The 22,197-nt window shown below is 43.2% G+C and overlaps 5 protein-coding genes across 5 annotated transcripts in view; 1 reads left to right on the top strand and 4 right to left on the bottom strand.

Annotated features, from left to right (window-relative positions):
• Positions 1–1,469: 1,469 nt before the first annotated feature.
• LOC134453143 (complement C1q subcomponent subunit B-like) lies at positions 1,470–4,123 on the bottom strand. The gene is made up of 3 exons (XM_063203955.1): positions 4,024–4,123; positions 3,266–3,446; positions 1,470–2,353 (listed from the first exon to the last, which is right to left on the bottom strand). Exons 1-3 carry the CDS (start codon positions 4,024–4,026, stop codon positions 1,797–1,799), a joined length of 741 nt encoding a protein of 246 aa, XP_063060025.1. The 5' UTR covers positions 4,027–4,123; the 3' UTR covers positions 1,470–1,796.
• Positions 4,124–5,795: 1,672 nt separating this feature from the next.
• Positions 5,796–22,197, bottom strand: part of c1qc (complement component 1, q subcomponent, C chain) — a 116,503-nt gene continuing 100,101 nt past the window's right edge. The window contains exons 2-4 of the mRNA XM_063203952.1: positions 7,817–7,872; positions 6,996–7,174; positions 5,796–6,485 (exon numbers count right to left, since the gene is read on the bottom strand). Coding sequence (XP_063060022.1) covers positions 5,923–6,485; positions 6,996–7,174; positions 7,817–7,872 — 798 coding nt within the window. The 3' untranslated portion in view covers positions 5,796–5,922. The remainder of the gene's footprint in view (positions 6,486–6,995; positions 7,175–7,816; positions 7,873–22,197) is intronic.
• On the bottom strand, positions 9,628–12,144 carry c1qa (complement component 1, q subcomponent, A chain). Its single transcript, XM_063203953.1, has 3 exons — positions 12,038–12,144; positions 11,176–11,351; positions 9,628–10,674 (listed from the first exon to the last, which is right to left on the bottom strand). The coding sequence occupies exons 2-3, from the start codon at positions 11,339–11,341 to the stop codon at positions 10,073–10,075; spliced, it is 768 nt and encodes a 255-aa protein (XP_063060023.1). The 5' UTR covers positions 11,342–11,351; positions 12,038–12,144; the 3' UTR covers positions 9,628–10,072.
• fbxo40.1 (F-box protein 40, tandem duplicate 1) lies at positions 12,251–20,831 on the bottom strand. Its single transcript, XM_063203951.1, has 7 exons — positions 20,771–20,831; positions 19,109–19,132; positions 18,054–18,200; positions 17,349–17,525; positions 15,476–16,476; positions 14,615–15,176; positions 12,251–13,529 (listed from the first exon to the last, which is right to left on the bottom strand). Exons 2-7 carry the CDS (start codon positions 19,109–19,111, stop codon positions 13,323–13,325), a joined length of 2,097 nt encoding a protein of 698 aa, XP_063060021.1. The 5' UTR covers positions 19,112–19,132; positions 20,771–20,831; the 3' UTR covers positions 12,251–13,322.
• The window catches only part of LOC134452291 (uncharacterized), a 1,237-nt gene continuing 395 nt past the window's right edge, over positions 21,356–22,197 (top strand). Inside the window, exons 1-2 of the mRNA XM_063202646.1 lie at positions 21,356–21,440; positions 21,850–22,197. The exon at positions 21,850–22,197 is cut by the window's right edge and continues 395 nt beyond it. Of these exons, the coding sequence (XP_063058716.1) occupies positions 21,438–21,440; positions 21,850–22,197 (351 nt within the window). The 5' untranslated portion in view covers positions 21,356–21,437. The remainder of the gene's footprint in view (positions 21,441–21,849) is intronic.

Here is a 22,197-nt window from a genome sequence, read left to right as displayed (position 1 = left end):
AGAGTAAATGATTAACTAACGATGAACAAAACATTAACAAATGTTTTTGTTATTGACTTCATTTTATTCATGCTTTATAAAATATCTACAAAGTGTTATTAGTGCTAAGCATACATTATTATAAAGTTTTACCTAGCTAATATGAGAACGGTTAGCCCACTGGAATATCCTATGGCTGCAGATTGTCAATTTAAACAAGAAATGATGAAGACAGACACAAAAAAGTAATCTTGTTTATTCATAGGGTGAATTCTAAGATTTGTACAGTGAGTCCAATATGTATTTGATCCCTTGCTGATTTTGTTGGTTTGCCTACTAACAAAGACATGATCAGTCAATACATTTTATATTAATATGTATTCTAATATGGAGAGACAGAATATCAAAAAGAAAATCCAGAAATTTATTTGAGAGAATATATATTCATTTATTTCCATTTCACTGAGCAAAATAAGTATTTGATCCCCTGCCAACTGATAACAGTTCTGGGCCCACCAACCAGATGGGCACTTCTGATCAACTTGTCATCTGAATTAAAGATAACCTGTACATACTAACATGCATAAAAGACACATTGAATCAGCAGAATCAGAATATGATAAGGAGGTGCTGTAGTCCGATGAAACCAAAATCAAGCTGTTCGGCATTAACACAATTCAATGTTTTGAGAAAGGGAACTGCTGTCTATGATCCCAAGAACACCCTCCTCACCATCATGCATGAAAGTGGTATCATTATGGTTTGAGGGTGTTTGTCTGGCCAAGGCACAGGACAACTTCACATCGTCAATGAATGGATGGAGGGAGACATGTAATGTACAATCCTGAGTGCAAACGTCCTTCCCTCCACCACTACACTGAAGGGTGGGCCATTTTTGGATCTCCCAACATGACAATAATACACAACATACAGTCAAAGCAACGAAGGAGTGGCTCAATAAGAAGCATATTAAAGTCATGAAATGGCCTAGACCGTCTCCAAATATTAACCCTATAGTAATTCTATGGAGACAACTGAACCTCCCATTTGCCACGCTACAGCCACAAACTATTAATGTTTTAGAGATAATCTGCGAAGAAAAATGGGTAAAAATATTTTCTACTATATGCACAAACATTGTCATCAACTAAAAGAAGCATCTGACCTCAGTGCTAGACAACTAGGGCTTTGCCACAAAGCACTTTATCTTCTTTAGCTAGAGGGGTCAAATACTTATTTGCCTAAATTAAATACAAATAAATTAAAATATATTATTTTAAGTTATTTTCTGGAATTTCTTTTTGATATTCTGTCTCTCCATGTTTGAATACATATTATCATAAATTTATAGACTGATCATGTCTTTATTAGTGGGCAAACCGGCAAAATCAGCAAGGGATCAAATACATATTGGACTCACTGTATGTGATTTATGGCCTGGTGTGTACAATGTATCAACGTGTAATAAGCAAGTTCTTGAGCTTGTTGGATAAAATGTAAAAAAGTTGCATTTATTTAGAAAACATCAAGGTAACATGGTAACACATTTTGGAACAGAATAAGAAATGGTTCAAGTTATTTATTGGTTTTGCTATCAATACACTTTATTTTTTCAAGTTTTTGGGCGGATTTTATCCCTTTATTTGGACAGGACAGTGAAGAGTTTGTGACAGGAAATGAGTGGAAGAGGGGGGGAAGGATTGGGAAATTACCTCGGGTCGGAATCGAACCTGGGTCCCCAATGTAACGGTACTGCGCCTTAGCCTTAGCACTTCTAAACCACCGCCCGCACTTCCCCAATACGCTTTCTTGCCGAGTTAGAAAATCTGAATGCCGGTGAAAGTGCTCTCCGCAGAGGCCGTCCCGCTAATGACGCTGGCTCTTGTAGGCTGCAGAAACACCTCGTCGCCCACCTTCAGTTGCAGCACCACTGACCCCGAGCTCACTAAATAGCCCTGCGAGCCATCGCACAGGCTCAAAGCGTTCTCCCCGTCCGCACTCCCTGCCTCCCTCTTCACGATGTTCAGGCAGATCGTCCCCGAGCCTGTCACGTGATAGGTGAAGAAGTACACCCCCTGCTTCTTGCACGTGAAGATGCCATCTTCCAGCGCCTCCCCCGCCTGCTCGGGGGGCAGTTGAGGGAGGTAGCTGTGTGGGAAGCGGACAGGCTGGTTGGCAGAAGATCGGGTCCCCGTAGGGTTCTTGCGGGAGAAGAAGTAGGCGACTCCCGTCGCGGGGCTCCCCTTCTCACCCTTGGGGCCCTCGGGGCCCTGCAGGCCCAGGAAGCCCGGGTCACCTGAGAGACCTGTCCTCCCTGGCGGACCTGGAGGACCCGGGTCACCCCTCGCACCCCTCAGCCAGTGGCCACTCTCACCTGTTGGGGAGGGGGAACACAATACCATTGGGCCAAAGACATTTAGTCCATAAAATAGTGGCATTAGCTGTGGTTGCACCACCTGTTGGGGATGGGGAACACAATACCATTGGGTCAATGACGGTCAATGGCAGACATCAGACATCGGTCAGACATCAGGTGGTACAACCACAGTTTTGGGCTCAGACGTCAGATGGTACAACCACAGGTAATGCACATAAATTAATTCGTAATGGATGATTAATGTTCTGCAATAAATATGCTCCACTAAAAACCATTTGATCCATACAATAATGGCATTAGCTGTGGTTGCACCATTCTGACGGGTGCTACTGCTGAAATGCCATTGACCCCATTACATTTAGCTGACACTTCTATCCAAAGCCATGTACAGTATTACATTGGCCACTCTCACCTGTGGGTGGGTAGGGGTAGACATTACAAACATTACATTACATTTAGCTGACACCTGTTTCCCATGGCGTAGTGTGTGGTTAGGTGTATGCCTTGCTCAAGGGCACTTAAACCATGGATAATGGGATTTGAATCGGTACCCCTTCCGACTCCCAACACTCCTTACTAATGCATTAGGGCGGCCATGGCAGCCACATGAAAAATATCAGGCTGCTCAAACTGACTTAAGTGCTAAAACACTGATGCAATGAAAACATTGCCTGCTGCTCAAAGCCTACAAAGTGAGAGCTAGATTTGAGACTTTTGCAAGACAGTGTATTATCACCCATTTTGCATGGAAATGGTTCTTTTAAACAAGATACTGAATTAAAAATAAAAAAAAGTTTCAAGTCCAAGGGTTTCAGAGCTATCGGCATCATACATTTTTTTTCAGGAAATACCACACAGTCAAAGTTTAGAACAGCTATTCAGGATCATTTGTCTCAATAAATGACTTACCAGGGTCCCCTTTCTCTCCTTTCACGCCATCTGTCCCAGGGTTGCCGTGAGACCCCGGGATGCCAGGCACACCTGGATAGCCCCTGGAGTTGCTGCACGGGTCGCCATCCGAAGGGACCACAGCACACAAGACAAGGCCCACTGCCAATGCTGCATGACCACACAACCAGAGTGGACAAGCCTGCAGACAAGGATTAGACTTACTGTACAGGAGGAATGGACAGACGATCACTAAATAAAGGTGATGGGGTCAACACAATATTTATTAGTAAGGTATTAATCATTTATAATCAAACGTATTTTTAATGCAGGTATTTACTTTTACCTTGACTACTTGGGGGTTAAATTTGACCATTTAGCCACAATGAAAGTGAAAGCCCAACTGAGAAACTACAACTCCCATTGTCCTTGCACTCAGCACAGCACTCCACAGCATTTGCACTGCACACAATGAAATTGAATTTATGCCTCACCCATGCAAGGGGGCATTCCCCCAATGGTGCTCAAAGGGGAGCAGTGCGGCGGGACGGTACCATGCTCAAGGTACCTCAGTCACAGGGGAGGATGGGGGAGTGCACTGGTTAATTACTCCCCCCACCAAGGGAGTCGAACCGACAACCTTAAGGCTGACGCCCTAACCGTCTGATGCCTTTACCGTCTGACGCCCTAACCGCTTACCCATGACAGTCCTTGTGAATGAAAGAAAGAACAGTTCTAATCACACATCAAACAGACAGAGAAACTTGCCGAACTCTTACCATTTCTTGTGTAGATTAGCCTCTTCTGGCGTGGAGATCTGCTGCAAGAACTCCCAGATGCTGTGGTCTTTGTTCCCTTCCAGCCAACAGTGGGACTTGGGCGTACATTTCTTTTACAAGAACAACACGTTGCACAATTCGGGAAATGAAAGATATCTCCGTTCATCTTTTTTATTTTTAAACTGTGCTGCCTTGATCAAGTGATTTCTCAACTTTTTTTCATGGCATCTGCAATTTTCACATCCACATTCAGAATTAAGAAGAAGAAACACATCCTTTTTTTCTACTTTTGTGTACTTTTGTTTTAACTATTTTGACAGATAACATGAAATCAAATCTGACTTTTGTCTCACCTCTTCCACTTGATTTCAACAATATACAGTATATCACGAAAGTGAATACACCCCTCACAGTTTTGCAGATGTTTGAGTATATCTTTTCATAGGAAAGCATTACAGAAATGTAACTTTGACACAATGATTAGTGACCTTTTAACAACGTATTTAACCGCTTAAATTTCTTGTTCACTCAGAAAAAAACAAAATACAGCCATTAATGTTTGAATATGTACTCACAAAAGTGAGTACACCCCAGATTAAAATCCGGTAGAGAAGGGGCTATGTTGGCTCGAATCGTCTCGAAATGAAACAAAATGAAAAGGGGGGTCATCAGTGTGCATTTCAACCTTTCTTTGCATTGAACTTTTACATTTTGAGTCTGCATCTGGCTTAAATAGATTGGTGTGAGATTTGAATGCAATCCTATGGAGAATATCATGATCTACTTCAGTAGTCACAGTGCATGTTGACATGCATGTTTCTTTTAGGTGTATTTCAGATTGCCAATGTTGACAGCATTCATGCATCCCCAAAACATGTCAGTCCCACTACCATGCTTGGCTTATGAGAGGATACACCTTTTTTGTAAAACTCACTTGTTTACCACCACACATGCTTGACACCATCTAAAGCAAATTTGTTTATCTTGGTCTCTTCAGATCACACAACATGGTTCCAGTGATCCATATCCTTGGTCTGTTCATCTCTCTTGAGGCCAAGATAAACACATTTGCTTTAGATGGTGTCAAGCATGTGTGGTGGTAAACAAGTGAGTTGTACAAAAAAGGTATATCCTCTCATAAGCCAAGCATGGTAGTGGGACTGACATGGTTTGGGGATGCATGAATGCTGTCAACATTGGCAATCTGAAGTACACCTAAAAGAAACATACATGTCAACATGCACTGTGACTACTGAAGCAGATCATGATATTCTCCATAGGATTGCATTCAAATCTCACACCAATCTATTTAAGCCAGATGCAGACTCAACATTTAAAAGTTCAATGCAAAGAAAGGTTGAAACGCACACGGATGACCTCCCTTGTCATCCCTTTTCATTTCGTTTCATTTCGAGACGATTCGAGCCAACATAGCCCCTTCTCTACCGGATTTTAATGTGGGGTGTACTCACTTTTGTGAGTACATGTTCAAACATTAATGGCTGTATTTTGTTTTTTTCTGAGTGAACAAGAAATTTAAGCGGTTAAAATTTACGGTGTACTGTCAGGCACTTGCCAACTGAATAATGTGTAGAGCCCTCCTAAAGTAGCATACCAGTACACATTTCCTTGTTTCATACACTTTAGATCTATATTTCAAAGGCTTTTAATATTTCATTGATCAAAATGGACCAATTAGAAACAATCAGTCTGGATTCTCTGGAATTAATGTCAGCAAATCAGTAAATAATTAACATGACACCAGTTGACAGGTAGCATTATACATGTTTTATTTGCAGATCTTGAAAAGCACGGTACCTATTACAAAATAAATGCAATTATAGTTGTTTTATTTTATTGAATTGCTTGTTCTTTACTTCATAGTTCAGCCTAACCAGCTCAGAATGAGAACAAAAAGCCAGAGAACACACTATCGCCTTGTCCACTTTTTACAAACATGCCGTTACTCCCATCCGTTTCCAGCCAAACCCGCTGACCCTTTTTCACGTAGACAGCCAGGCCCCCTGAGCTTACTTGCTGAGGGTTGTTGTTCACCAAGTGATCGCAGAAGCCTGCGAGTGTCACCCCGTCAAGCATGAGGTTGACGCACAGGTTCCTGCTAGCGGACGACGCGTGATAGGCAAAGTAGTAGGTGCCAGAGATCTGGCACTCAAATTTGCTGGTCTGCAGGTTGAAGTGGTCGTTGGTGTTAGTTAGCGCTGTGGGGAAGCTGATGGGTTCACCCCTCTCCGGTCTCAACTCGCTGCGTCTGCGTACAGTGAAGGCAGACACCCCGACCGCTCCTCCTCCCTCTCCCGGTTCCCCAAGGGGTCCAGGTAGGCCCGGTGTTCCAGCAGGGCCCGGCACGCCGCTTCTGCCCATCTTGCCCATTTTCCCTCTCTCACCTGGGTCGCCCTTCTCCCCCTTCTGCCCCACGGCTGGACCGTGCAGCCCAGTCTTCCCTGTGAAAAACATCATTGCTTTAGAGTTTCCTATAAAGTGCAATGCAGTCCAAACCTTGCTGTGCAAAACTGTTAAGGCAGGTGTAGTGAAAAGTCAGACTGCTGAAGCCCACAAACTAGAAATGAGGGAAAATTAATTTTGCTACATCAGCATAAAAAAAATCAACAATAAAATGTCACTTGGGTTCCTACAGTTTCTTCTAACATATCTCTACAATAAATCCAATTCCCTCGTGCATTTCCGGTGTTTCAATTTCTGGGACTAATAATAATGTGCTTCACCAGGGCTGTAACCCTGTGTTTAGGAAGTAGAAACCCTGCCACGTACTGTATTTTCTCCAGCCAATTCAGTAAAATAGCTGATCCTAATTACCACACCCCCTCAGTCAGGTAAATTAACTTATTAGTGAAACCACATGTTATGAGAACAGACACAGAATATCTGGCAGGACTTTTACTTTCTCAGTCCAGTTTGCCCACCCTTGCGCTTCCCCATACTGTAGGCCTTACCAGGGTCCCCCTTTTCCCCTTTGGGTCCGTGGCGGCCGTCCAGCCCTGGAGAGCCAGGGATCCCCGGCATGCCCGGTATCCCCCCAGAAGGGCAGCTCTGCAGGGCCACCAGGCAGGGCAGCAGCAGCAGCACAGACACCTGGAGGACACCGCAGCCCAGCATGGTCACAGTCACGCACCTACACAACAGGACAGAGTAGAGTACAGTAGAGTAGAGTATAATTTATTGATCCCAGGGGGAAATTAAGGTGTCCAGTAGCATACATGCATACATACATAAATACAGAAGAGATAACACACTAGACATTACACACATCCTTACACATAGTATTAGAGCATGACAACACAGCACTGACCGAGACTGACGCTGGGACTCTACTGGATGTGTTGAGTCAAAGATTTATCTGCCTTAACAATTACTCCACCAGGACCACTGACAGCTTTGGCCAGGCCCAGGAGAAAAGGACCCCACCCAATATATGCAATAAAGAGAGAATACCCAATTTTGCCCCCCTGTCTCCCTGGCCTTGGGACAACTGACCCCTTTGTTCCTTTCTTTCCACTGTAACCAATAGACCTAGACTTGGCTACACCAGACAGTGCAATACAGTGATCATGCAAAAAATAATAGCCTATTCTTTGGCCTTTGGCGTCAGTGTGCTTTTCGTCCTGTTGAAATATTTTCCGATAGTGGCCTGTGAACAATACATGATCCCTTATACTATAACGCATCCAGTGGAGCTGGATTTCCAAATTATGGAATGCATAGTTCAAGTACATCTGACTGATACATAAGCGTTAATCAAAAGACACATACTCACTCACTGAAATCAGCTAAGCGTTGAAGCAGCCGATGACTGTCGTCCTCATCCAAACTCTGCAGTGAAATCACAACGTGTTTCAGCTGTAAGATTCACTAGTTCCCTCTTGACTTCCTCTTATTTCATTTGTTAAGATTTTGTGTTTATTTCCAGTACTATCCCACTGGGGCACACTTGCAGCCAGAAAAATACAACAGATCGAAATATAACAGATCAAAGGTACAAAACTAATTTAACAGAGGTGACTGAAGTAAAAAAAAAAAAAAGAAAAAAAAAAAAGAAACCTGCCTTAGTTTCCTTCCAACACAGGTAATTTCACTGAGTAACTGGTCAACAGTTACTTGCGTATAGAGCAATCTGCCTGATTTTGCTTTGGTTGGATCATATTTGGGGGTTTTCTTTTTAGTAGTTTTTTTGTAACAGCAATGTCTAGCCTCCTCATTAGTTACAGTGGAATAACTAGTGTAGCCCTGCTATGTTGTCATGTCCTAGTGTTGTACTTACAAGTTATACCATAAATTTACTTCTACTTTTACTTAGGGCACCTCTGCTAATGACCAAACCCAAGACTTGTGAATGAGTCTTAAAGGGACACTGTGTGAGATTTTTAGTGGTTTATTTCCAGAATTCATGCTACCCATTCACTAATGTTACCTTTTTCGTGAATACTTACGACCACCATCAAATTCTAAGTGTTTATTATGACTGGTAAAACTGCACTTTTCATAGGCCTACATGAAAAGAGGGATCTTCTCATAGAGGTAGAAAATAACACTAGAGAGGACACAGCAATTTGCGACAGCACTGGGAAATGGCAGCTGGAGCTTCCCAACTTCCGTAGGTAGTGTAGGTACTTTCAGGCAATGCAAGTCAATGGAGAACACGCCCACCCCTGTCAAGAAATTAACTAAAACTGTGTAAATATAAAGTAACACTTTAATCAAAGACCAGATTTGAAATGTCAGGCTACATATCTACTGAAATCATATGAGTCGATAAAATACATTTAAAAATCAAATAATATATTTTATGAACATAGTTAGCAACACACTTCAACTATTGTCCTTGTATAGTGTGTTGATGGACATTTTCACATGATTAAGCCATTTTTGACAGAGGTGAGCCTCGTTCTCCGTTAATTTCCATTTCTCTGATCTACCTCCAGATAATGGCCGCTACAGATTGCCGTAAAAGGGGGGGCGGGGTCCTCTCTAGTGTTATTTTCTACCTCTATGGATCTTCTCCATGGTCCGCCATTTTGAATTTCCAAAAATAGCCATTTTTAGCTGCAAAAATGACTCTACTTGGACCATACTAGAAAATATTTGTTTATTACTCAGTAAACTTTCATGTAATGATCAAATTTGAAAATATGCAGCCCAGTTTCAATTAGCAGCATTGCAGTGCCTTTTTTGACCATTCCCCGCACAGTGTCCCTTTAAAGATAGAGTATGCCAATTTTTTTGTTATTTCAAGAATTTATCTTCCCCATATACGCCATTTTGCATGATCACTCATATACATCATTGGCTGCAAAACTTTGCCTTCTTTGGTCAGACCAGTAAATATCAATTTATTACTAAACAAATATTCATGATAAGATCAAATATGTGAATGAGCAGAATACTGTACATTTAGAAAATAAACGACTAAAATTAGCCCATGACAGCAGCAGTTCATGCTTTACTTTGAAGCTATTGAGACAGATACAGCTGATTTGCCTGCTGCTTAGTACATGAGAGGTGGGGTGCATTGACTAAAATGCTTGATATTCATGTCAGTCATTTAATGATAAAATGAGAACAGTCAAATCATGGATGTCCATTTTGTAAATGAAATATCCTCTTTATTCAATGTTGGACAAACAAAACAAAATTGACAAACAAGCGAACAAACTAGAAGCTGCAACCATTTGGTTGATTTTATTTGGTGGGGAATCAGTTTACAGAAGGAGGTACATTATGTAGGCCTACATGTAAGATTTTTATTCATGCAGGTCATGTCAATCAGTAGGTTCGGGAGGTTAGTCATGGAGTTCGGTTAGCAATCAGGCTTCTTACTGTATTTTGAAAACGTCATCACAGTACATCACTTAGAGAGTTGATTTAACATCTATTGCATGGATTGCATTTGATCCCAGAGAATACTCCAAGTGTTGTGCAGTATTTACACTGTATTTTTTGCGTTGTTGATGAAAGATGACACATTTGCGCGATAAGGGCACTGTGAGCTGGAAGGCTTGGCAGAGCTTAGCAGTTACTCAGTTGGACTTATGAGGAACCCATTGAAAATGAAAAACTTTTGACCTGGGCGATCAGCGTTAGCTTTTTCACCTCTGAAAGGCTCCAGCCAAACTTTTTCACCCACAGACAGCTCCATCACTTGGCCACCAGACACAACCTGCTTCAATCCTCTATTGTTATAGTCACAGAAACTCAGAGATGTGTCCTCCACATCCCTAGCACCGCGCCTCTTTAGCCTCAAACAGTTGGCCTGCATGGACTGGCTGTGGAACACAAAATAGTACAGCCCTGGGATCTTGCAAACAAACTTGCCCTGGTCCACGTTGCGCTGCTCTATCACAAAGTCATCATTGAGGTTCACGATTTTGTCAGTGAAGCGCAGTGGGGTGTTAATGGGGGGAGACTCTGCCGTGGTCAGAGTGACGGAGAAGGCCGATTGCTTTTCCTGTGCGATGTCGCCGCCTCCTCTGCTGGGGCCCTTGGGGCCCGGCGCTCCTGGGGGCCCCTGTGGCCCTCCGTCGCCTGGGTAACCCTTCATGCCCATGTCACCCGGCTCTCCTTTGCTGCCCGGGTCCCCCTTCGGGCCCTGCAGTCTGTTTGGCCCGTCGAAGTAACCTACAACGCAGCCAGTCAGAATCACAACACTTAAGTAGAATGCAATAGAATAGAATACAACAGAGTAGAATAGAATGCCTTTTGTTATCACTTTTCACATATACAATTTACACAGTACAGATTTACATTCACTATACATAATTTCCAGTATCCACATTCTCTTTTGTTTATCCCTACAATGGCCAATTACGGTTTGACAGACCAAGTCTCAACTACAATACTTTGCAAAGATTGTTGTGCAGATATTTTTAGTGAGGTGGTAGTATTGTTAAACCAATACCTATACCTTCAAAAGTAAGACAGAATCAGATTATGCCACCTGTCATGGCCTTTTGCAACTGTAATCACTGTACTGTACATGATTGTTAATTAAACATTTCTTCTTTTTGATTTTTGTACACCTCTACAGAGTGCGTCAGAGATGATGACGACCACAGGAAAAGGTAAAAAGGAAAGGAAAAAGAACTTTTTGATCACACAGACGCCGTATTTCATACATACTGGGCTCTCCTTTTTCTCCTTTCTGTCCATTCAGCCCATTCCGGCCAGTCATCCCCTTCACCCCTGGTCTGCCATCTTGCACCCTGCAGTTGTCCTGGCAACTGCCTAAGGGCAGCAGGACCGTCGCCCACAACCAGGACAGCCCCAGGAGGACGACACACCGCATGGCCGCAGTTCTTGAAAACAGTACAGGGACAGGAGGTACAGTGTATGTAGCACATTAACTTATAACTTGTAACTTATAACTTGTAAGTACTGTCCTCACTAAGTACTCTCCTGAAGCTTCACTAAGGGCTGGAGGTCTATTACCCACACAACCCACAGTAGGCCTAGCACAACATACCGTATGTCCACAGATCTTGAAAACCGTAAAGGCGCAGCATGTGTAAGTTCCTCAGTGTAAGTTCAGTAAGTATGTGCACAGCGAATTTTGCCTTGTTCAACACTTGAGAGAGTTGATTTAACATATTCTGGAGTGTATGCATTCCCGGAGTACTCTCTAAGGGTTGAATTAACTAATTTATTATAATTTATATTATTATTATTTTATAATTAAAACATTTTTTTACTATACTAATTCATTCCGCAGATGGAACAGGGCACTTTCACTAGGGGAATGAAAACACTTCATTACAGCATCATAACAAAATTCTACAAAATTGACTTGATCATGTCTTTCTATCAATTAAGAATGTACCGGTACTGTACTGTAGTTTTTGTAGCCTGACAAAGGGCATGTGATTTGGTGGCATCTGGATATTCTACAGCACAACGTCAAAATCATTTTTCTGATATTTTCTCAAGAGAAAAAAATGCAACAAATAGTTTGACACACATTACAAGATCTGCAAATGATACTCACTCGTGTTTTCCGATCACTGGGGAAAGCAGTATGATTCTACGGGACGATTTTTTTGGATTGCTTTCAACTCAGGGAGGATAGCTACAGCCAGTGCTGAAGCGTTTGGTTTCATTTCCTTTTTAGAAGTCCAGAACTTATAATAGACCTGTATAAAGAGGAAATCTAAACTATTGAGAAACAAGACACAAGAACTGATTTCACACATTTCATAGATTGTGGTTTCATCACAACTTTAATCATTTTAACACTTGTTAGCTAAACAAAACAACCATAACCCAAACACCAAAATAGCATATATACAATATAAAGGTGAATATCAGCAATCCACAAACATGACACGATGTGCAAGGCTGGGTAGTGTGGTTCTCTAAGTATAATATCACAGATTCTTCACAGGAACACATATTTTATGACAAACAAAAGTACCGGCCGTTCCTAAAAGCTGATAAATGTGAACCTTAGCTATCACCTGAGTTGAATCTTAGTGGTAGTAGTGGTAGTGCAGTAATCACAGGGGGTGTCAGACTCAAATTCGCAGTGGGCCAAAACCAAAATCTGGGACGAAGTTGCAGTTGCAACTTAACTCTTTCCCCCATACAACTCCTTATAGAACCACCCTTGAAGAACATTGCAAGGCTAACCTTGAAGTATTACAAGTGAAACAGCTCATATGATAACATGTTAATGTTACACTCTACCAATATGCCTGAAACATAGACATTTGTATTAGTACCTATCTATTTTTTTTTGGTATTCATTACCATTGGTCACTTTGGTGAACTTCGGGAAAAAAATCCTGAAGCCGTTCATAGGGTTGGGAAAACTCGTCATTAAGGATACAGAAGGGGGGGTTGTCAAAACGCGTCATTACGGGGGAAATAATCAAAACATTCTTTTTTTTAATGGACTTCAATTGTGCATGCACACACTTCAAGCTAGGCCCATTTCACAGTTATTCCCATTGTTAACATGTGCCTGTGCTCATCTTCTGTTGTATGCTGTGAGCTTAGAGACTACACTAGCCTGGGTCCACCCATAAATCCTGCGACACACATCAATTCCATTCCATAACGACACGTATCTGTATATGAACGGTGTATGTGTGCCAACTGAACTGTAATGTAAATTTTCAAATGACATCCCCACCTTAATTAGCTGACCTGTTAGTGACAGATGGTTCATATGTAGCCTGACTTTCAGACATCAGGACAGACACATCTGATTATCACTAACATTGATAGACCAGTATCAATTCAATATCAATATCAATATCAACATCAACACCCTATAAACCTGGTCTCAAAAACATAGAGACTAGGCCCTGCTTCCTGTCTGTGTCGTCCTCAGCATCGAATATTCCTGTCAGTGCCACAGGGTCCTTTCTGTTCTCAGCCTCATAGTGAGGACAGACCTTCAGGTGCTCAGATATGGAGGGAAAATCGGCAAAGCACCAATGGTCCACGCTGGAGAAGCAGTTGCTGTATTGCCACACCTGTTGGGGGGAAAACAAACAAAATGTGCATGCTGCTGTTAGTAGGTAGACGTAGGCCTACATAAGCTGTGTCATGACACAAGTGAGTGAGAGTGAATGAAAGAATAAGTAAATTCATCTATGCATGTCTTTTATGTGTTTGCCTGAATACAAAATCATTCCTGGCCTCACAGTCAGGGTCAGGCAAGTTCTTTCCAACTTCTTGCCCAGTACTTACAGAACCGAACACTGTCAAAATTTGGAGGTTCCACAAAGAGCCCTCAGCTAGTATGTCGGGGAACCTTAGCCTGATTATCATCGACTTTCAAATCTCTTCGAGACTTGGTCTGACCAAGAGCATAACAATTAACATTTCCCAAACGGCATGGTTGACCCGCCTCCCTTGTTTTGCTACTGCCTGTTTGCTTCCCGACAAAGTGGGAGGAGTTCCCGATTTTTCCGGAGCTCAGAAACGATATTTGTATTGCTTCTGGCCTGACTAGAAGCAATGCTGAAGGTGTTGCGTCACTAGGAGGGCGTGGCCTGGCTTGGGGAACCCAAAAGTTCTCTAAAGAACCTTAAAGCTCTTCGAAGAACCTCAAGGTTCCCTGGTTCAAGTATTAGCCTGACAAGCCAGACAATTAATTTTGAGTTACATTGTAATTTACGAATGGTTTGATCACACTTCTCTGGGGAGGGTTTTCAGTTGACCACCAGATGGGCGGTGTGACCAGCCAATAAGCGAACGCACTTGGGAGCATAATAACATACACCATGAACTTCAACTGTCAGGTCAACTGTTGGTTAGAGCTCATTTCAAACCGGCGCAGAGCTCACTACTTCCACCCAAATGCTTCATTGCATCGATGATCCAGAGCAGGTCTGGTAAAAATAGGTTAATTCAGTATGCCATTGTGGAGATACCCCTAAAGCTTCCCAGAGGAACCTCTTAGAAAACCTTGGGGCTCTTCCAATCCCCCACAAGTTCATCAGAGAATATTTAGGGTTTCCATCCTGTGGCATGTTCATTATGATTCTCCCACAGTAGCAACTGAGGGTTAGTTTAGGAACCTTTAATTTCTTCTAGTGTAGGCAACAGTACTTACCACCTTCTTTGCTTTCCAGCAGGACCCGCCGGTGGAGTACACCTTCTTCTCCCACTTCAGCGACACCATGCCCCTGTCGTGCAGCAGGGTGGCGCTCACGTCCCTCATGTACTTGGACACCAGCGCCAGCTGCGACAGCGAGTAGCTGTCCAGGAACTCGGCCATGTGTACCAGCACCTCAAAGGGCAGGCTGCTGAGCGAGTCCGTGTTCCGCGCCCTCTTCCGTTCCGACGTCGTCGTCGCCTTCGACGCGCCCTCAAGGCACAAGGTCGACGCCACCTCGGGCCTGATGGTGAACGAGCTGGTGTCCCTGTCGTAGGACACGGTGGCCTTCGGTCCGGCCGGGCGCAGCCGCCTCTGGACGAAGGTGCAGCCCTGGTAGGCCAGGGGACAGCGCTGCTCGAACCAGCCGCTGACATTGCTCTGGATGTCGGCGTGGACGTTGCGGAAGTGCGAGGCGAACTCGTCGCGGCGGAACAGCTGGCTGCAGAGGAAGGTGAAGGCCGAGCTGTGCTTGTTGTGCTTGGCCGTCACGCTCTCCTCCTCGATCTGGACGTGGAAGCTGTAAATATAATAACAAAATTAACAACTTTATTTGTATAATGATAACTTTATTTATATAGCACAATTTATACAAGACATGCAGCTGAATGTGCTTTCACAGTTAGTTAAAAAATAAGAAGAGTAAGAAGAAAGAAGACAAATATAACAATACCATCATTATAAATGGTATTAGGCTATAATCTTTCTATCTACTGTATAAGACTCACTCTCTATGTGTTCACTGTTTCTGTCTTATCATTTGACCTTTGACTCGTTGTGTATTGCACAATCTCGTTGTGTGTTGCGCGATTAACAAACCTCAGGTCCCGGTCCACGGTGAAGGTGGCCAGCGTGTCCCTCGGCTGGAAGGGGGCGGAGTAGAAGTCGTAGGTCTGCGTGCCCATGTTGATGAAGAGGGGATCGCTGCACGAGGACTCAGCAATGAGGTGACCCCGAAGCTCCTTCTCCAGGGAGCACAGGAGGGTGGCCTGCACCTCGTCCCACCTGGGCATGTCGTCCGGGTCCACTCCCAGGTCCGAGGTGTCCGTAGCCTTGCTCTCCTTCCTCTTCTCGGTGGCGTTTCGGATGCGGTTCAACCTGGCCGTGAAGGTGGAGGGGATGATGAACGGGCGACATGTTTTGATCTCGGTCTTCTTGGCGTTTTGGTAGACAAGCCTCTTGCGAGCGGTGATTTGGCACGCGAAGATGGACGCCGCCACCAAAAACTTCTCATCTATTCGGGGGGCTGCGTCAGCATCATTATCATCATCGTCACACTCGTCCTCCGAGCTCGCCTCAGGTTCTTCCTCCAGCGCCTCCAAACGCCTCCCCTGGTCAGGCGTTCTTGCCTGCTGTTGTTGGGCAGCCGCAGCGTTTCTTTGTTCCAAATTTTTCATTGCCTGCTTGCAACCGCTCAGCTCCATGCTGAACATCCTCTCCCAGACGTTGTAGTTGGTGAAGTCCACCTTGTGCCCCTCGCCCCTGGCTAAAGCCAAACGCTCCTCCTGAGTAAGCTCTCCTTCCATGGGGACATAATCAGCCTTCCCCCCACCCCCGCTCGTCCCGGGCACCCCAGCATCTGATCCGCCACCACACGCCCCACCACCCACGGCTCCCTCCAGCCCCTCATCCTCCTCCGCCACTGGAGAAGGCTGCTCCTCCTCCTCCTCTTGGCCGGCCACCTTCTCGATGAGCTCGGGGAAGATGGCCTTCATCTTGAGAGACTGGAAGAGGTGCTCCTGGTCCCGCAGGGCCATGCTGTAGTCCAGTGCTGTGGCGTTCTGGCCCTGGTTGTCCTTCACAAGGTTCTCGTAGAAGGTCTGTCAAAGGCAAGTCAAGTCAAGTCATTTTTTTTGTCTTAAGCTGTAAGCAACTGAACTTCTTTGAATTTGAAACTCAAATTCTGTAGACAGCTCTCCTTAAAGGGGTATTCCACCGCTGGACACATGAATATGTATTGAAAGTAGGTCATATATGTAGTAGCATAAATTTCTAATTTGGTGCCTTCTTGGCCGAGAAAAGGCAGAAAATGACTTTTTAGTGCTTGTGGATTTGTGACAACAATCCCCATAATGCATTGCAATGCTCAAGTTCCACAGTCCACACTCAGGCAGCTCTGCCAGTGACTTACTGGAGCCTCAATGCCAGTGATTTCAAAAGCACTGGCACACTGATCTATGATAGGTCTGTTAGCGCATTAGGTCCAACCCCCTATGGGCGGGGTTGAAAGGGTGGGAAAAAGGCTTGTAGCCTCAACAGAAATCCACCTCTCTTACACTTCCTCCTACAATGATGCAAAATGACGATTTTTACATCATTGTAGGAGGAAGTGTTAAGAGGTGAATACGGATTTCTCATGTCTCGGGGGAATTGAGAGAATGTGCACGACCATTCAAAAGTATGTCTAGCAATGGAAAGCCTAATGCAAATGGGTGGAGTGACCCTTTAAGTGATTACACCGTCACAGATTTAACTTGTCAGGACTCTTTAGCAAACCATACTGAGACCAACTCAACAAAGGTCTCAGTACGGTTCACCTCCGAGGGGTCTGGGTACGCTTCAAAGCATCTACATACAACGTGTATGGACAGAAAATGCTGAGTCACAGGTCTGCACTCTGAAAGTGACCAAGTGTGAAAATGCCCTGAAAATGTATCTTAAAAGATTAAAAAATATCATCTAAACTATATGCCTGGTGTATGTCCTCCACAGGCCAGCGATTCCACTCCATGGAGCAGGAGATGACACTGGCAGGACACGACGGCAGGTGCTGTGCCAGCCGGGAGCGGCACATGGTGAAGGGGCATCCGAAGGGGGCGTTGATGCAGGGCACCATCTCATTGGGGCACAGCAGGGCGTGCTCCTCCTCCTTAACAACAACAACAACAACAACAACAACAACAACAACAACAACAATAATACATACATATCGTTTGCCTTGAAGGTGCAGTGGTGGTTCTACACATTTAGGGGCAAAATATGGACATGGGGCCCTGTTGAATTACATAGTATATATTTGCTGGCATTTAATCATGGCGGGGATAATAATAATAATAATTGTATTTGTATAGCACTGTATCATACAAGGGATGCAACTCAAAGTGCTTAACAAATGAGAAAAAAACCATAATTGTTAGAGATGGATTTAAAAGAAGAGGAAGAGAGGAGAGGCAGAGATAGCAGGAAGGCAGAGGAAGAAGACGAGGATGAGGGCCTCTACAATGGACAGGTTTTGATGGGGCCCTTGGCAATTCCCTAGTCTGCCTATTGATAGAACCGGCTCTGGAAGCAGGGTTTTGAAGTTGATTCCGAATTTAACAGGGAGCCAGTGGAGATTGTAGCGCAGGAATAATGTGGTGAAATGAAGGGGTTTTGGTAATGATGGATGACTTATTACCTTGCACACGTGGAAAGTGGCACCGCACATAGCCCGGCAGCTGATGATGACGCAGGACACGGCGATCTCCACGGGCGCTTTGCAGCGCCGGCTGTAGCAGCTCTCACAGTGCCGGTGGAGCTTGGACGCAGGCTGTCGCTGTCTCACCTGGTGGCAGGAGGCACAGACAGATCACACACACACACACACACACACACACACACACACACACACACACACACACACACACACACACACACACAAAGACAAGCGCACACACACACACACACACACACACACACACAGAAATGCATGCATACACACACACACGCACACACACACACACACACACACACACACACACACACACACACACACACACACACACACACACACACACACACACACACACTCAGAAATGCATGCATATGCACACACACACACACACACACACACACACACACACACACACACACACACACACACACACACACACACACACACACACACACACACACACACACACACACACACAATGCCGCAAATAAGACTGACCTGCAAACACGTTTTGAAAATTTACACAGTGACAAATATGGTTGTCATTAAAGGAACAGACCACCCTTTTTTGATTTTCACATATTTACAGTATTTCCCAGCATTATTCATGAATGTGCATATCATTTTCTTCTCAGTGTTTTCAGTACTTAGATTTATTGGATCAGAATTACTAGCATAGCTTAGCATAATCACTGGAAGTAACTGGTATCTTTAGCATCAAGCCAAAAGTCATCACTGGACAGAATTAAATTTCTGTTTTACACTGTGGTGAATTTTATATTAATTTTAAAATGGTTTATAAGTACATTTGATGCTGTTTTATTTTGTACCATAGACTTGCATTACTATGCCTAATTTGGCTATACTGTTAAACGGGGCAATGCAAACACATAGACAAAAATGATATGCACATTCATGAATAATGCTTGGAAATACTGCAAATATGTGAAAATCAAAAAAGAGTGGTCTGTTCCTTTAAAGAGAGCAAACATGGAAAGTTGATTAAGAAAGGATCATACCATTTTGGTGAAAGTCTGTCAGTCCTGTAATGAAGAGAAACATGTTATTTCACGAGTCAAGACTAGGCCTAGTTATAATTGTATATAAATGTGAGATGTGTATGACGCAGGCTACCAAATGTCCTTATTTTTCGTTATACAGGCTGCTTCTCATGAAAAGATAAAGGATGATTACGTGCATGTTTATTTTGCATATACAGTATACAGTGAAAGTGATTAGGGCTTATATCAGGGAAGGGCAACTTTCATGATGAGGAGAGCCACATTTTTTCATCGCCCCCATCGGAGGGCCACATAACCACAGATCTGATTGCAACTACCAGATTCAAAGCATAGTTAGTTGCTCACTGACCACCAAAATTGTTTGGAAGGAATAGGTCTTCTCTATCGGCTAACAGTACAATTTCAACAATTTGATTCAGCAGTAGTTCAAAAAAAGTGAAGTCATTATTCTTTTATGTATGTTTTGCATGGGCCAGACTCAGTGTGGAGGCAGGCCGCATGTGGCCCCCGGGCCTCCAGTTGGCCATACCTGGACTTTATTCTGTACTGAAATCGGCACATTGGCATACTGCACAGGGCATCAGGGCAATGTGCGGGGCAATTTCGTCTAATTAAAGGGACACTGTGTGAGATTTTTAGTTGTTTATTTCCAGAATTCATGCTGCCCATTCACTAATGTTACCTTTTTCATGAATACTCACCACCACCATCAAATTCTAAGTATTCATTATGACTGAAAAAACTGCACATTTCATACATGAAAAGGGGGATCTTCTCCATGGTCCGCCATTTTGAATTTCCTAAAATAGCCATTTTTAGCTGCAAAAATGACTGTAATTGGACCATACTAGTTAATATTTGTTGTAAACTTTCATGTAAATATCAAATTTGGCAATAGGGGGCCTAGTTTCAATGAGCAGCATAGTTGCAGTACCTTTTTTGACCATTTCCTGCACAGTGTCCCTTTAAGCCTCGGCTAATTTGAATTCCAAAACTTCCAAAAAAGTTAACTGATATTTATTATGCCTACTACTGAGATGTGCAATTCTACTAATCATCAGACGCATGCATGTAAAGGACATACATTGTGGATGAGAGTTTTGTATAGGCCCTACTGATGACGAGTATGCTGGCGTCTGACGAAAACACGAAGAGAGCGCCATCTACCGTTGTTTTGTCTCTCCATGTTAGATGTAAGTTAGTGGCTGACAGAATGAAATAGCAGTCAGGACAATAAGGTCGATCTGGGGGGTGGGGGTGCACCATGGTGATCCAAGAGCCCAGGATTAAAAAAGACTATTGTTTATGAACACCACCTGTGATACCGCACCCCAGGGTTGGCACTGAATACACTACTTTGATGGCAACACCATTAGACAGTTGTACAAAAATCAGTGGCCCTACATGTTTCAAATATCTGATCATGAAAAGGTTTGTAGAAGGCAAACTTAGAAGTAGACCTGCCTTTACTTTCTCTAGCAACGACCGTCACTTTTGGTACGTAGCTATCTTACAGACCTATGTTCATTAAACACGATAGGTAATAGGCAAGAAAGCGCGTAACGGATGGCAGTGCGTTGACGGAAACCCCAGGAAAATACGCAGCACAAACTAAACGACCAAACGGATCCCCTAATCAAATTAAAGCGGCATACTCACTGGTGGTGGTCTGCTAAGTCAGTGGGGTTCCCAAAGTGTCTGTATTACTTGTGTGTGTCTGTCACACTGATAAAAATAGAGCGACAACGTGACGTGCTTTTGGACTACAAGTGTCAGGTTACATTCCCAAGAATGCGAGCGCGTGTACACTTTTTAATTAGTTGTTTTAATGGTATTGACCCGAATATGCCAGTTCAATGTAGCCTAACAACTAACGGCAATAGACACTGGACATATTTTTTCACTTCAACACGCTGACAGAGTTACAATTTGGCTACAATATATATTTTTTAAACCAAACGTTCCCAGATATGCGCAAATCATTTTCAATGCCTTGCCTACAATTGCCCTCTTCACCAAGAATGCTTTATTGTATTAATTATGATGAATATTTCTGCAGTTTTATTCGTTTTTACATTTGAATTTTATTCAATTTTCCTCGCCGAAGCGCGTTTTTTTCTTTTGGTGACGCAACAGGCCAATAGTCTGTAGAATACAACGTCACTTGTCTCAGCCGAAATGCACGTTTGGTAATAGTACACAAAACATACGTCACAATGCCCATACTCAGTTTTAGTAGATGAAGTCACTTTATGCTTCATTTACTTACAGTACAAGCACAAGATTCAAGATCAAGATTCAAAAGTGTAATGTGACCTGAATTACAATGGTGAGTTAGGCCTACAATAATGAGATTACATCAGTATTATTATTGTTAATGTTATTGTCATGTTATAACTATTATAATATAGCTAATTATTGCGTATTTCAACTAATAATGAGACTAGAATAAACATGATCTTCAATTTCAATAATCTTCAAATATGACATATTCCCCTTGCCTCTGTCAACTCCTTAATATCTTAAAGCTTCTGTTGAAACCTTATTATCACCAAAGTTGTTTAGTTTAGTCTAGTTTATTTGGTTTATTTAATCAGGGACCATGTGCGAAGTATATTAATTACATAGTAAAGAAGTGACCTGCACCAGATTATAGTTAAAAGATAATTTCCATCTGCAAAGTTGTTAAGTCTTAATCTGTGAATCATATAATGAACCTCATTTTATTTTCTCTTCAGTGTTTACTAGGCATACTGATGAGACCTCCTACCAGAGAGGAGACCACAGACAGGCCCATCTCAATAGTGGACCAGCTCAAAGTACTACGTGGTCATATCAAAACACTCCTCAAAAATGAGGAGAACATGGTGAAAGACCGTAAACTTCAGCTCAGGGCCGAGGAGCAGACCTTAAAGAAGCGCAAGAAGGAGTTTGAGAAAGCCCAGAAGAATATGACTGTCGTGGAGCGGGACAGGGAGAGGAACAGCTTGGCCTTAGAGAGATATCAGCTACAGTGTCGCGAAAGAGACAACAAACATGGTTTCGAGATCAACAAAGCAAAGCTGCAGTATGAATTGAGCATCATC

This window comes from Engraulis encrasicolus, chromosome 7 (assembly GCF_034702125.1).
Source record: "Engraulis encrasicolus isolate BLACKSEA-1 chromosome 7, IST_EnEncr_1.0, whole genome shotgun sequence".
Lineage (NCBI taxonomy): Eukaryota > Metazoa > Chordata > Actinopteri > Clupeiformes > Engraulidae > Engraulis > Engraulis encrasicolus.
The sequence above is the reverse complement of the archived record's forward strand: the minus strand, read 5'-3'. Positions and strand labels throughout refer to the sequence as shown.

Excerpts from the sequence above, each read along its gene's own strand:
- LOC134453143 (XM_063203955.1), bottom strand. Across the intron at positions 2,354-3,265 it reads AGGAGAGAAAGGGGACCCTG|GTGAGAGTGGCCACTGGCTG; the intron begins GTAAGTCATTTA and ends CCTCCCCAACAG.
- c1qa (XM_063203953.1), bottom strand. The coding sequence starts at position 11,341 with ATGCGGTGTGTCGTCCTCCTGGGGCTGTCCTGGTTGTGGGCGACGGTC. Across the intron at positions 10,675-11,175 it reads AGGAGAAAAAGGAGAGCCCA|GTTACTTCGACGGGCCAAAC; the intron begins GTATGTATGAAA and ends GCTGCGTTGTAG.
- fbxo40.1 (XM_063203951.1), bottom strand. Across the intron at positions 16,477-17,348 it reads CTGTGGAGGACATACACCAG|ACCTTCTACGAGAACCTTGT; the intron begins GCATATAGTTTA and ends TGCCTTTGACAG. Across the intron at positions 15,177-15,475 it reads ACCGTGGACCGGGACCTGAG|CTTCCACGTCCAGATCGAGG; the intron begins GTTTGTTAATCG and ends TTATATTTACAG.